The sequence below is a fragment of the Juglans microcarpa x Juglans regia genome, chromosome 5D (genome assembly GCF_004785595.1).
Source record: "Juglans microcarpa x Juglans regia isolate MS1-56 chromosome 5D, Jm3101_v1.0, whole genome shotgun sequence".
Lineage (NCBI taxonomy): Eukaryota > Viridiplantae > Streptophyta > Magnoliopsida > Fagales > Juglandaceae > Juglans > Juglans microcarpa x Juglans regia.
The window spans coordinates 21,944,961-21,959,391 of NC_054602.1; the positions used below are offsets into that span (position 1 = coordinate 21,944,961).

Sequence of the window (14,431 nt, forward strand, 5' to 3'; positions counted from 1 at the left end):
AGGACCATTGTAGCCACAGTAGGGAGTAAATCATGGTGGTTTTAGGCCATTATTCCCCTTGCTCAAAAGGACACAAACTGTAGAAGGCAGTTTGGAAATTTCAGCAGGACACCTCCATCTCATCACCTTGTTTCGGGCTGCACCTTCATGATCACTTGACAACCAACTCTCTACCACTAGAAAAAGTCTTCAAGACATGACCTTGCTCCTGCACAAATCAGCCATGATGATGATTCAAAAGGATAAGTCAAGACAATGAGCAAAACTGTCCAAAGAAACTCACTTTGAACCTGTCAGCCCCATGAATGGTTTTGTTTGATTTTTCTTCCATTTCTTTTGCACCACGACTTGACCAGCCCCCATAGGAGTAATGTAGCAACTATAGAAGTGAAATCATGGTGGTTTAGGGCACTGTTTTGACCCGCACAAGATGACACAAGTGATGGAGTGCAAATTTAGAAAATTCAAATTCATACACCATCTTCCATCAATCCCTTTGACCAAAGCCAGTGCCTCATTCCCTTGGTTGCCTATAAAAGGCCCCATCACCCTCTCATTTTCTCCACACCTCAGCTCCAAGCTTCCTCTTGAGCCTTAAAGAGTACTTCCCCCTATTAGAGATCAAAAGAGTGAAACTGAGTGAGTTCTTGAGTATTCTTGTAAAAGGCTGTCTAGAGTGTTTGGAAGGCCACAAAATTTTTAAATTTTCTTGCTTTTGATCTTAGTTAGCATGTGAAGTTTTGTTTCCATGTGTTGGTACAAAATCTGGGTAAGTTTTGGGAAGGCTTTCATGCTTAAATCAAAACCAAGTCAATTAGGAGATGGTTTGGATAATTAAATATTTTTAAGTGGGAATTTAGCTACGGCATGTCTTAAGCATGATTTGATATGATTCATTATTGTATTAAAATGATTATGGAAAGTTTAAATTGTGGTTAGAAGCATGTCATGGTAGGTTTTGAATCTATCTTGTTTTGATCATCAAGTATGAATTGGTTTGAATGAAGTAAAGATTAGGGATATCTTAGCCATGATTAAGTGCTGGGATGAACTTTATTACCCAAGAATTAGTCTTTAATATGTCATCAAAGATGTTAGTGATCTTGTGATTAAAGAAAATCTCATATGCATGCAACCATAGGGACCAATAGTTGAAAATACACTTAGGCATCAATTAAAGTACATGCCATGGGTTGAGACCATTTGGGAAAGTTCCACTTTTATTTTTGAAAATCCAAGGACATAAAAGGTTTTAGAATGCCAAAAATATGAATTCCATGAATTTTTATTAAATTTGGAGTTCGTTTGCAATTAGTAAAAATTTAGGGGCTTAACGACAATTTTTAAGGGTCTAGGGGTATTTTTGTAAATATCTATTTTTGAAGCATTTGATTTTGGACCTCACCCATAAAAGTATTAATCCTAACTTAGTATGCACTTGATTTACGCAGCTACGACATTATTTTTCAAATTACTCCGGAAGTTTATAAGTTGGCCTTTAAACTTACACCTTGATAAATTATTTATGAATTATTGATAAATGCCTCATTCATATTTCAATTATCACTTTGAGCATAAAATATCATGTTATGTGATACATTGAGTGTTTATTTACATGACAAGTGATATTTCTACCATTTTAGCATAATGTACCTATAAATGTCATTTTTACTTGAAAAACTTGTTATATATGCACACATCATGAAACACATTTTTCAAGCATAATATGAAAATGAATTTTTTTTTATGACCTCAAAGGCTAGGATGAGACATTATCCTAGTGGAACTCCTTTGTCTACTCTGGAGTGAGTAAGAATGAAGTGGTAATCCTTAAATTGACGAAAAATAGTTAACAAGCTTCAAATGAGTTCTTTTTAAAGAACGCTGGAGAGAAGTTATATGTTATGACACCTAATGCTGATGGGTGTATATGTTATGATGTTATGATGATATTATATTATATTACCAATGCATTGAGAACGATGTCTGCAGACAATAACATTAGTGCCAACATGAGTTGTACTACAGTCACTGACAGGTGCATATAGTGCATATGGGAAACGTTACTACCAAACGTATGTTAATGATGGCTTTAATAAACGATGAAATGTTATGATTTTTTAAAGCAATGAAGTATAAAATGTTCTCTTTCGAAACATCATGTTTTTGGAATGAGAAAGTGAAAATGCTCTTTGAAAGCGAAAGTGCATCAAGGTTTTTCTAAAAAAGTTGAGAAATCTGGATGAGAGACACATGCACATTTTTCTGCATTTCATGCAAATTCATATTTATAATTTTTCATGCATAATTTATCTTTGTGCAAGTTGGTTGTTTAATTTATTGAGATTTCGAGTAAATCTCACCCCTTATGGGACGACTATCATTCCCTTTGGGATGATAGAAGTTGTGATAGGACCGGTAGATGATGAACATGATGGATCGCTGGATGCAGATGGTTGAAGAGGAGCCGGACCTTGAACGAAGACTAAAAATAATTTTCATACTCATAAGCATTGATTCTTCATACTTCAGAGCGTATGAAATAGTTGATCTAACCATAGAACTTGGATTAAGTATTTTGTATTAAGGAAATGTTATCCTTAAGTTTGAACTTATAATGGTTATTAATGCTATTGAGATGTTTTTAGTTCATTTTGGCAAGAGTTATAGCTAATCACCCTTATTCCGCTGCGATTATTGTATACTGCTAGTTGCATTTATAGGATGCATTGCATATTAACTGTCATGTACGGTGGTATGTAACCTTGTGTTACATGTCTCGACGCTCTAAGTCTCTGTTCCATTTCAAGTGAAGGTTGGATGCGTCACAATCAACCAAATTAATTTATTTGGTAATTAATTTTGTTTGATTGTAAGATTGAAGCAACCAAAGTAGTTTTTTGTTGCATGTTCATTGAAAACTTGAACATAATAATTGTAATTCTTATCTATATGTACGTAGATTTGTAAAATGTTAAAACTAACATGAGCAAGAGTTTTTTTTTTTTTTTTTGATAAGATGAACAAGAGTATTAAATATAGTGTCACATGATATTTTTTTAAATAGGATACAAGCATAGAGCAAACATACTGTTTATATCTTTTTATGCTTATATATTATGTTAAGCATGCTTAATATGTATTTTCCACGTTACTTATTATCCCCACATCACGCACCAACATGTGATTTATCATTTTTGTCTTTATATTTAAACACACATAATTACACATCACATGTTTGTGTATTTAAATAAAAGGGTAAAAATGATAAATCACATGTTGGTATGTGATGTAGGAGATGATAAATAAAATTTTTCATTTTCCATACAATTATATATGAAAGGATCAACTTGATTCAATGAAGTGATTAATTTAATCAATCTCGCAACTACAACGGGTGAAAATTCCAATTGGAAAATACAAAGAGAAATCTATTCTTAAGGGGATAAATATTAAATTAGACCCTATTGTTTTTCTAAAAGTTAAATCGTTCCCTATGCTTTTTCAATTGAACTTTTTAGTTTCTACTTTTTGTAGTCTCAAATCAATTAGAAAAAAACATAAAAAGTGGGAAAAAATAATAATCTAAAACGTCAAAATAAAGAAAGACACTTAAGATAATACAAAAAAACCTAAAACCTCAAAAATTCAAGATTTTTTTAAAAATTAGAAATTAAAATAAAATATTAAAAAGAATGAGCGGGGGAGGAAGGCCATTCCCCTTCCCATACCGCTAGCCATCTGGCGAGGGCAGAATTTGGTATTTGGTCGTCGTAGACTTGTAAGCCACTAAGTAAAGCCCTATTGCCACACCAAATATCTCTCCAAAATTTGATCCACGAGCCCACACCCAACTGAAGCTTAACATAACGGCTAAACACCCCCCATCATCTTCTTATGTATTTCCACAACCCAACTCCATATGCCCCCCTTACTTCTCTATTACACCAATCCTCCCATAAACCACCATATTTCTTCTCAATTACCAATTTCCATAGATTGTCTGGTTCCCTAGCATAAGTCCACAACCACTTGCCTAATAACGCTCGATTGAATACCTTTAGATTTCTAAACCCCAAACCTCCACCAGAGATAGGGCGACAAACCTGATCCCACTTTACCAAATGAAACTTGAACTCCTTCCCCATACCCCCCACAGGAAATCACATTGGAATTTCTCAATACGGTTCACCACATTAGCTAGTATTGGGAAAAGTGATAAAAAAAATAGGTAGGTAAGTTTGAAAGTGTACTCTTTATCAAGGTAATCCTTCCACCTTTCGACGAGTACATTATCTTCCATCCGGCCAATCTCCGCTCTATTTTCTTGATCGTTGTATCCTAGACTGAAGGTGCCCTCGATGCACTCCCCAATGGAAGTCCTAGGTAAGTCATAGGAAATGAGGTTATCTTGCACCCCAATATTCGAGCCAACTGGCGTATGTTAGAGACTTCCCCCATTGGCACCAATTCTGATTTCTCCTAATTCACCTTCAAACCAAAAACTGCCTCAAAGCACAAGAGTAAGGCCTTCAGAACTTGCATCTAGTTTTGCTTTGTTTCACACATAATAAGTGTGTTATCTGCAAACAATAAATGAGAAATATTAATAGCACCCCCATCCAGGGTTCTGATTGAGACTCCATCTAGAAAGCCATTTGCAACCATAGCCGAGAGCATCCTATTTAGAGCCTCCATAACTATAACAAACAACAAGAGTGACAACGGGTCCCTTTGTCTCAAACCGCGTGAACTATGAAAAAATCCCACTGAACATCCATTTACCAACAAGGAGAACTTTGCCGTAGCTATGCACCAATGGATCCACACCTTCCATCGCTCCCCAAAACCACACCTCCTAAGTAAATGAAGCAGGAAATCCCAGTTGATATGGTCATATGCCTTTTCCATATCGAGTTTGCAAATGATCCTTGTGTTCTTGGCTTTCAAACTATTATAAAGGCATTCATTGACAATTAGCAATGCATCTAGAATCTATCTACCTTTAACAAAGGCGTTTTGAGGTTTTGTAACAATCTTCCCCATCACTTCACTTAGTTTGTTCGCAAGTACTTTAGAGATTATCTTATACATCCCATTCACTAGACTAATAGGCCAAAACTCATTTATCTCCATAGCCCCAACCTTCTTAGGTTTCAATGCAAGGAAGGTGGTGTTAAGACTTTTTTCTAATTTTCTAGCCAAGGAAAACTCCTTAAACACCTTCGTGAGGTCCTCCTTTAGCACTTCCCAACAATTTGGAAGAACCCCATAGAGAATCCATGTCATCCTGGAGCCTTATCCCTGGCCATTTTCCTCACTAATTCATAAACCTCTATCTCCTCAAACTCCCTTTCAAAGTGTGACACATTGCTCGGCCCGATGGTATCAAAGATCATTCCATTCAATGGAGGCTGCCATCCCACTTGCTTCGTTAGTAGGTTCTCGTAGAAGTCAACAACATGATTGTGGATTACCTGCTCATCTCTACACTTCACCTCCATCGCTTTTCAGCATCTCAATGTTATTATTTCTCCTATGCGAGTTTGCAATTATGTGGAAGAAACTTGTGCTTTGGTCTCTTTCCTGTAACCACAGTGCCCTGGATTTTGGCGCCAAGACATCTCTTCTAGTAATATCATCATCTCCACATCTGCAACCAGCTCAGACTTCCGATCTTGTTCCTCCTGGGTAAGTGGTTGAACGTCTTGAAGCCTCTCAATCTCTTGAATTTCCAGCAGCTTTATTTTTTTGTTTTCCCCTACATTACCAAATGACTCCAAGTTCCACAATTTAAGGTCTCTTTTAAGTGCTTTCAATTTACCCGCAAAAATGAAACTGGGAGTACCTTGGGGAAGACCACCATTGTTTGACCCTATCTACAAACCCTTTCGATTTTAATCACATATTTTCGAATTTAAAAAGCCGACGATCATTACAAACTCCTCCACAATCAAGCAAAATAGGCCAATGATCCGATCCAATATGGGGCATACGCTTTTGCCATACATATGGGAAATGGCTTTCCCATTCTGGTGAAATTAAGAACTGATCAAATCGAGACCATGATTGGTTATCAGACCAAGTAGCGGTACCCCCGGCTAGTGGCAAATCTATTAAGTTTAGGTCAAAGATACACTTTGAGACCTCCTCCATAGTTGGCTGTAATCTTCTACTTCCAGAAACTTCGCTTGGGAATCCTACAACATTAAAGTCTTCCCCTATACACCACGAGAGTTCTCGCCAGTTATGGACCCCAGCTAGCTCTTCCCATAGCAATCTTCCATCTATATCTAAGTTAGGACCATAAACACCTGCAAAAGCCCACATAAAGTTATCGAAGACACACTTAAACGAGCAAGCTACCATGTACTGCCCAATAAAATCCTCCACCTTCTCCACTACCCGCCGATCCTACATCACCACAACCCCTCCCGCCGCCCTATTAGAGGCCAAGAACACCCAATCCACATGAATTCCACTCCATAAACTCCATATAATTCTCCTATTAAACATTTTCAATTTCGTCTCTTGCAAGCATACAATATCAGCCCTCCACTCCTGAAGCAAGTTCCTAATTTGTAGACGTTTATTGATCTCATTTAGTCCACCTACATTCCATGACACTATTTTGGGTTTCATTGAGGAAAGGCCAGCCCCTTCCCTTTCCCCCTGCCCCTTCTGGAACTGCCTTCCGTATTTATTGACCAAGTCAATTTTTTTAAGTTTGCTATGCTTCTTCGATTCACTTCTAATTTTTTGTTTATGTCCTGCTTTAATTGCTGTGAACAAAGCCATAAATTGATCCTCATAGAAAGCACACTCAGTCCCTACAAATTTTTGGATTTGAGTAGTTAAGTTTGTGAATAGAAATGAAAGAAAAAAGTAATAAAGAAATAATAAAAGAATATTATTTTAATAGAATAGAAAAATGATAAGGAAATAAATGTAGAATATTTTTTTAAAAAATGACTAAATTTAAGATAAAATTATAGAGTATCAATTTTAATTAAAATTTAGGAAAAAATTTAAAAAAATTTAAGTAACTGGATGTGAATGCTCTAAAGCATTGCTCAAAATAAAAACGTTGTTGACTATAATTTTTCTTAAAAATGTGGTGGCCGACTCGCGGGCACATCTCTCTCTCTCTCTCGTTCGCGTGGTGTTCCAGCGAATGTCAATCTTACCAGACGAGCTGTGGAGGCGAGTACTAGAACTCGGAATCAGAAGCAGATGCTTTACGTACAAGGACCTCTGCTGTATCTCCATCTCGTGTCGACGTCTCCGCAGAATCTCCGACGAAGACTGGCTCTGGTCCCGCTTACTCTTCTTCGATTTCCCGTCGGACAACCGCGATCCTCCATCTTCCTCTTTTCCTTCTTCTTCGTTGAATAGGTCTAAATCCCTTTACAAAAGCAGGTATGAGAGAGACAGAGAGAGGAAGTTTGCGGCTCATAAAAGGGCCGTGCTGAGAAAGGAGAGTCAAATTGCCGAACATTCGAGAAAGCTTCGAGGTCTCGAGACCCGCTTGGCCGAGGAGACCGACAATATGAGGGCTACTATTTCGGAATTATCAAATTTACGAAAGGTCAGGTAATCGTTAGTATTTATTTATTATTCCTTCCTATGCTTGCCTCTTTGATTTTTGGAAAAACTGAGGAATATAGGACAGAAGTATCGAAACCTTTTCTTTCAATTGGTCATTTGTAATTGGGGAACCCATCTTTGTCATCCAATGTCAGTTCTTTTTTACACCTTTTTTTAGATTGGTGAATTCACCCTGAAGGATATCTTTTCTTAGTAAGTCAAGTTATGGGACTGTGTCTGTCATTTTACCTCACTTTCCATAGGAAGTTTGAATACATAATCAAATCAGTTACTAATTATTGCATATGAGCAGCCCCTGTTAGGAGAGGTTTGTATTCGTAACCCATCTCAATTCATCTCATTACTATTCATCAACTTTAACTTACAAATCTCACTACTATTCACAATCCATCTCAACTCATTTTCGAATCCAAACACATCTTAGTGTCGTCAATCATTCTTACATTAGGTAGCTCCCAACCAATTTTCAAAACAAATAGATACGCCTTGTCTTTTTCAGGATTTAAATACCTTAAAGGTGAGTGTTTTAGACACCCAAGTCATTCCTACATTCATTTGTTTCCCCCAGTTTCAACTTTCAACAGGATTCCTAACAATTCGGCCACGGTAGGAGCCCTGGCTAAGATTCCTAACAAGATTCCTACCGTAGGGCAACCTAAGTGAGCATCACCAAAATAAGTGCGAATCAAGATCAAGAACCCTGACCTTGATTCCATATGTAGCTGAAACTAGGGTAGGCAGGCCTTCAAATCTCGTGCTCTTTGCAGCAACTCATACTATGTCTATTACATGCGTAAGTACCATGAAAAGCAGTAGGAAAACCTATCAAATCAGCCAAATAACTACTGGCTCTTACCTTACAACTTATATGACCAAAACCTAGGGAGAAAGCGCTTTAAGTTCTCAAACTTTTTCCTGGAGAGACATGGTTGGTGGTTGAATATGGTGATTTTGTTAGAGCATTTTGCGGCTGTATATGGTGGGAAAAATTCTCTATGGTGATCGAGCAAAGAAGAAGAGGAGAAGATAAAAGTGTGAGGTGAAGTGAGGGGTTTAAGTCAGTTTCATAAAGAAGCATTTGTAGTTGTTTTTCAAGGAGTCCTAGTTCTTTTCAAGAATGAACTAATAGTACCTATAAAAAAAATGTGCCTCATAAAGAACGATTTCCTAGTTCTTTTCTGGAATGAACCTAGTCCATTTCCAAGTGGGAACCCTACTCTTTTTCATGTATGAATCCTAATCCTTTTGTAAGTGGGAACCCTATTCATTTTCAAACTACAAATCCTAGTCCTGTTCCAAATAGACAACTTAATTCGTTTCCTATTTCCTAGCAGCGTTGTCAAACCCCCCTATGGTTCCTTTCCTAGAATCACCAGGAATCTTCTAACGTTCAGACAAGTGTCCTTATCCAGGCCATAATCACTCTTTTGAACCTAAGCAATAAAGTTACAATAAAAGTAATACCTAAGATAATGTATGAGGCCAAAATAATTCAATGCAGAGATAGGTGATTCCAAACTTACTGTGGCCCAAATCATTTTCGGAGCTCAATCTCAAGACCTTCCTTCTAGGCCGAGAGATCAATCTCCCTACTCGAGGATTTTGATTTTTAATAATAATGTTTGGATGAAATAGGAGTTTAATAGGGTTACACAACAATTATCAACCAATTAGCCTTTCCTTTGACTGGTTTTGATGTGGAATATATTAATTTTGAGAAATGCTTGGTCTACACAGAAATCTTACATAGGGAAGTTTACACATTGATATGGTTTAATGTAATAAATCAGATTGCAGAGATCCTTTTATTATGAAGTAGATTTGACGTATTACATTAAGCCATGGCAGTGTGTAAACTTCCTTCTGTAAGATTGGTAGAGGTTTTTTTTAACCCCAAGGGGTTGGCCCCAGTGATGAAGGTGGGGTATCACTTCCTTCAAGTTCCAAGGTTCAACACCTCATAGGTGCAAAGTATCCCTTGGGACCACATCCCCTGGTGAAAAGCCAACGATTTAACCAGTTCTGTGTGGGGAAACTTCCGAGAGTGTGGATTTACCCTTCAATTAGGATTTCAATTTTTTAAAAAGTAAATTAGAATTAGATCTAAAATTCGGGCTTTGAGCCTGTGGGAATTGCTTGAGGTTTATATAATATTGGGTGTTAAGAATTGGAACTTCATATTGTGGAGGGTTAATTTTATGAAGATGTAAAACCAACCCATAGGATAAATTTATGAATAGGATGGCCGAGACTTGGATTGGATACGTTATTGAGCCCACGGGCACATATTTTATAGAAGACCAATTTTGGTTTAATTGGATACTGTTGATATGCCCAAGAATATATTTTAAGCCCATTGAAGTTTATTGGATGATTAAGAAGCAAGTTGGGCTTCTCTTGGATTAGTGGAAGCTGGTCATGACTCTTTGCCTTCTCTCATGACTCTTTGTCTTCCCATTCCCAGCGCTTCTTGCCGGGAATAATCTTTCCAGTTTTTCAGTTTATTCCTCCTTTTCGTCCTTGTTTTTTTCTTTCGGTGATTGGAGCTTTTCTTAGTAAGTTTTGATATGGAACGAAGGCTTTGGGTCGAAGCGAAGCAGTTTGTTTTTCTCAGGAAAGGTGGTAATCTTTTCTGTATTTCTGAGAAAAACAGGAAGTCAGTGAAGTCCCTCTACTAAGGTAGAGGGGTGGTAAACTGGATGGCGATGGTGGTGGAGGATTTTTTGTGATCTACTAGCAATATGGGATTATATCAGACCAAAAGGGAGATGGTAAAAGAGTCTTCTTGGTCCAACGATGTCACAATTCGTTTAGAAGTTTTGTGAAATTGGTTGAGTAGGATGCGATCTGTCCAAAAGAACATTTCCTTCCAAATGCAGCACCTCTATGGCATTAAATCTTCTACGAGAATTAGCCACTAAAAAAATCTGGTACACTTGTCCCCTTCAACCAAAGGGCCCGAGACTTTTGTCACCAAGAAATCTCTTCCATGAGAGAGTTTTTCCAAATCAGCCGCAACAACAATCTTCCTTGCCTTCTCCTCATCTGCAAGAACCCTGGCAGTCTCCTTTTCATCAAGGAAGTGAAATCCCACAAGGCCGAGGGTGCAGCAGTGGTGACTTCAGGCTCAAGGGTGTTGCTGGGTGGCAGTTTTGTACAAGATGAATGAAATGGGCTGCTTTGGCAGCATCAGACTGCAGTAGAGAGGGAGATTACTGTAACAGAGAGTGGTTGGGCTAGTGAGAGAGAAATAGAGGAGAGAGAAAGGAGGGAGGATGCCTCACCTTTGGAAAATTCTATCAATGGAGGAGGGCTGAGTTTCCAGTGCATGGCGTCATAGCACCTGGTTGTGGAAGAGAGGAGAGGAACTGCACTATGTTATCAAGAGAGAGGCTGGGCTTGCGAGGGAGCAGAGGAGAGAAAAGCTTGAGCTACAGTGGAGAGAGCGAGACTGAATGAGAAGATGAGGAAGGAGGAGGCTGTGGGAAGAAGCTTACCTAGTAGTGTTGGATCTGTCGGTGGTGCTGCGTGCCTTGAGTTTGGTTTAATGTCTGGCGTGGTTGACTTGCAGGCTGGGTCTTGGTGTAGGTGGCAGTACCAAAATGGAAGGAAATTGATAGATGAGTAGGAAACAGAGGGGTTCACGTGGTTCTGTTGGTGATCTGGTTTGCCTTTGTGACTGCCAATGTGGTGGCTGAGGGGAACAAGGCTTGCTGGTAGTTGTGATGTTTGGGTTTGAGTCCATGACGCAGGAAACCGAGTGGAGGCAATGGGAGCAGGAAAGGAGAGTGAGAGAACAGAAATAATTAGAGAGGAAGTGAAACTAGTCTGAGGGAGAAGGAAGGAAGGAGCTGGCGTGTGTAATTGTGGGTGGTGACGTGTGAAATTTTGTGAAGAAGGGGTAGAACCGTGTAACCGATACCTATATGGCTGAATCTTTGTGTAACTGATGGAGATTTGTGAAGGAGTAATTTATGGCAGAACAATGGCCGGTTGAATACTGATTCGGATGATTAATGACTTGAATAAATCTTGCAGGAAATCCCTAAAGATTGTGAGATTGCCAGGATCTTGTGGAACGAAGTTTTTGCTCAATTGGGTTTAGCTGCTTGGGTGATGCTGGAAGGGGTATGTGACTTTCTAGCCTCGTGGAGAGGTATTCGGAGCAACTCTCCCATCCATATGGAAAATGATACCTATATGTCTATGGTGGTGCATTTGGAGGGAGAGGAATGCAAGAAGTTTTGAAGATCAAGAGCGATCGATGGAAGAGCTTAGAAATTTGTTTTTCAATACCTTGCTTCATTGGTAGATTGTAATTGATTTCTATGGCATGTCTTTTCATGAATTCCTTGTATCTCTAAACTAGCACGCACAGGCGTTGCTCTTGTATATGTCCCGTATACTTGGGCTTTTTGCCTCCTTTTGATCAATACAATTTTGTTTACCGATAAAAAAAAATAAATTTCAAAATTGAACGTGAAAATTTTAGGAAAGTAAAACATTTTTTTTTAAAAAATATTACTAATTTACTTATAAAAAAAAATTTCTAATTTCATATATTGAAGGCTTCAAAATTCTAGGTTTAAAATAATATAAAATACTGTCCAGTAAAATAAAAATAAAAAATTAATATAAGGTAAGGCCTTAAGCAATTACAGGCCATGAGCCCAAAAATCCAATTCTTAGGCTAAACCCTAATAAATTTAGGGCCCAGGTGTTACACACTATACCGTTTGTAATGTTTTAAGGGAGGCCCAAGTCACATCTGGGTCCATATTTCAAAAAGACTAATCAATGGTACAATTAGAACTCTACTGGAATCATTATAAAGAATATAAACTTCTCCCTCCAAAGTAATGTGGGATTCCATGGGGTATCACATAGCGTGTGCTTGAAGACCGCAGTGGGTTCGAGATTGTGGTGTGCAGGCAGTTGATAGTGGTTTGGGTGGTTGCTGTGGCAGTAATGTTGAGCTTGTGGCCGTTTCGGTATGTTGTCAGCAGGTGTTTTGGTGGATTCTGTGGCGGTACTGTGGAGCTCTTTTTGGAGGTTGTCAGCAGGTGTGTGTTGGGAATTTTCAATCAAGCGTTGTTGGCTATGGTATGAGTGGTTTTTGGCTGAATTTAGGTCTGTTTTCTGTTTTGCGTCTGTTTTAGTGAAGTAGTTAGTGACTGGAGATATTTAGTACAAAGCCAAACATTGAAAATAGTTGCAAGTTTGCAACATATATCTGTAATTATTTCTTGCAAAAATATTGAGATTAGTTTATTTCAAAACAAGCACAATCTTATCAATAGAAGGTTGGCATGTGTTTGATTCTTTGAAATTCTTATGGATAATAGTTTCCTCTTGTGGTGTGAATGCAGAGAAGCTTCAGTGGCTTTGAAAGTATGGCAGCCTGAGGTTATCCGAGGTAGGCAAAAGCAAATAGTTGAGCAATGTGTTGTGCCTGTTGAATCTCGGATCCATGCACTCGAGATGGAACTTAAGCTTTGCAAGCAACAGATTTTGGGATTTGAGAAAGCCCTTGTAAGTTTGCTAATTACTTACTAGGTACTATCATGTTAAATTTATTTTATTTCAGTAAATGAGATGTTTTTGCATGTATGATGGGGCAGAAAGATGAAAAGCAAAGGCTCAACATCGCAAAAGAGGAGTTGTTAGCAGTCAAGTATCACCCTTTACGAGATTATACGTCCTTGAGTGCTGGGGATCATGAAAGTAGCAAGAAGAAAAGAAAACAAAGAACTGAAAAGATCCCATTAGGTCAGGATTCCAGTTCTGGCTCCTTGTTTATTTAATGGTATATTCAGTATCCCGTGTCAGTAAAAAAACAAAAAAAAAATATTACTTGCATGTCATGCGTTCAAGTGTGCCTCTCTTCTAGTTTATTATACACTTTGTTTATAGTTTTAAGCGTGTCGGCTCTTTTTAAGCACTCAGATTTAGTGGAAGTAAGCTGATTTCGCGTTTCTGTGTGATGGCATCTAAACAAATATGTTAGATTCATTTTTTATGCATAATTTTGCTTTTCAATTAATGTTTTGGATATAAGTCTTTTGATTAGGCTCCATGGTATGTTCTCTAGAATTGGCTTTTAAAGACCCGACCATTAATCCAAAAGCTCTAAGACTATTAGATACTAATTTGGTTAAACTTTTAACCTTTAGGATTATAACATTCCACCATGCTTCCAAATCCGATGTCCACGAGGGTCCACTCTATCAACACTGACTTGGTGGTAGTCCTTTCCCTTTTGGCGGCTTTACTCATCTATCAGTATTCAATGACTTAATACCATGTCCATACAAAGTATCAAGACATTTTAATCTAGCCTATAGGTTGCCCCCGTCGTAACTTGAACTCGTGACGTGGTCCTTGCTCTGATATCAATTGTTAAAGACCTAAATCATTGATCCAAAAGCCTTAGAACTGTTGGATACTAATTTGGTTAAACATTTGACGGTTAGGATCATAACATTGACTTTGCATTTGGAACCGTATTATTTTCTTCTCTGTTGTTTGAGAATGTGCGGTGCATTGCTCCACGCTGCAGTCTGCTCAATTTATCACTTGTTGACATTTATAGTACTATCCGGTAACTTCAGTATTATTTTGAGGTGTCTTTCCAAACCTCTTCTATAATTTGATGCTGTTTCCAGAATCGTGAGGGGGTTTTTGTCTCCAGTTTTATTTTCTTTTATCCCTTTGGACTTGATATTGAAGCGACAAAGATCAGCCTGGAATGAAGTGGACTTGATATTCTGCAAAAGATGAAGGCCACCCAAAATTCTAGTAGACTCGAGCAGGATTATAAGAA

General features: G+C 38.1%; 1 protein-coding gene and 1 long non-coding RNA gene across 2 annotated transcripts; one reads left to right on the plus strand and one right to left on the minus strand.

Annotated features, from left to right (window-relative positions):
• The first annotated feature begins 7,105 nt into the window (after positions 1-7,105).
• On the plus strand, positions 7,106-13,651 carry LOC121264585 (F-box protein SKIP24). Its single transcript, XM_041167848.1, has 3 exons — positions 7,106-7,593; positions 12,978-13,140; positions 13,230-13,651. Exons 1-3 carry the CDS (start codon positions 7,175-7,177, stop codon positions 13,410-13,412), a joined length of 765 nt encoding a protein of 254 aa, XP_041023782.1. The 5' UTR covers positions 7,106-7,174; the 3' UTR covers positions 13,413-13,651.
• On the minus strand, positions 7,754-8,167 carry LOC121264586. Its single transcript, XR_005940531.1, has 2 exons — positions 8,026-8,167; positions 7,754-7,903 (listed from the first exon to the last, which is right to left on the minus strand). It is a non-coding gene; the product is annotated as an uncharacterized LOC121264586 (long non-coding RNA).
• Positions 13,652-14,431: the final 780 nt, after the last annotated feature.

What these genes read in the sequence shown, in the direction of transcription:
- LOC121264585 (XM_041167848.1), top strand. Translation starts at nt 7,175, where the DNA reads ATGTCAATCTTACCAGACGAGCTGTGGAGGCGAGTACTAGAACTCGGA. An exon ending in TCAAATTTACGAAAGGTCAG is followed by an intron (nt 7,594 to 12,977) that starts GTAATCGTTAGT and finishes GTGTGAATGCAG; the next exon opens with AGAAGCTTCAGTGGCTTTGA. An exon ending in TGGGATTTGAGAAAGCCCTT is followed by an intron (nt 13,141 to 13,229) that starts GTAAGTTTGCTA and finishes ATGATGGGGCAG; the next exon opens with AAAGATGAAAAGCAAAGGCT.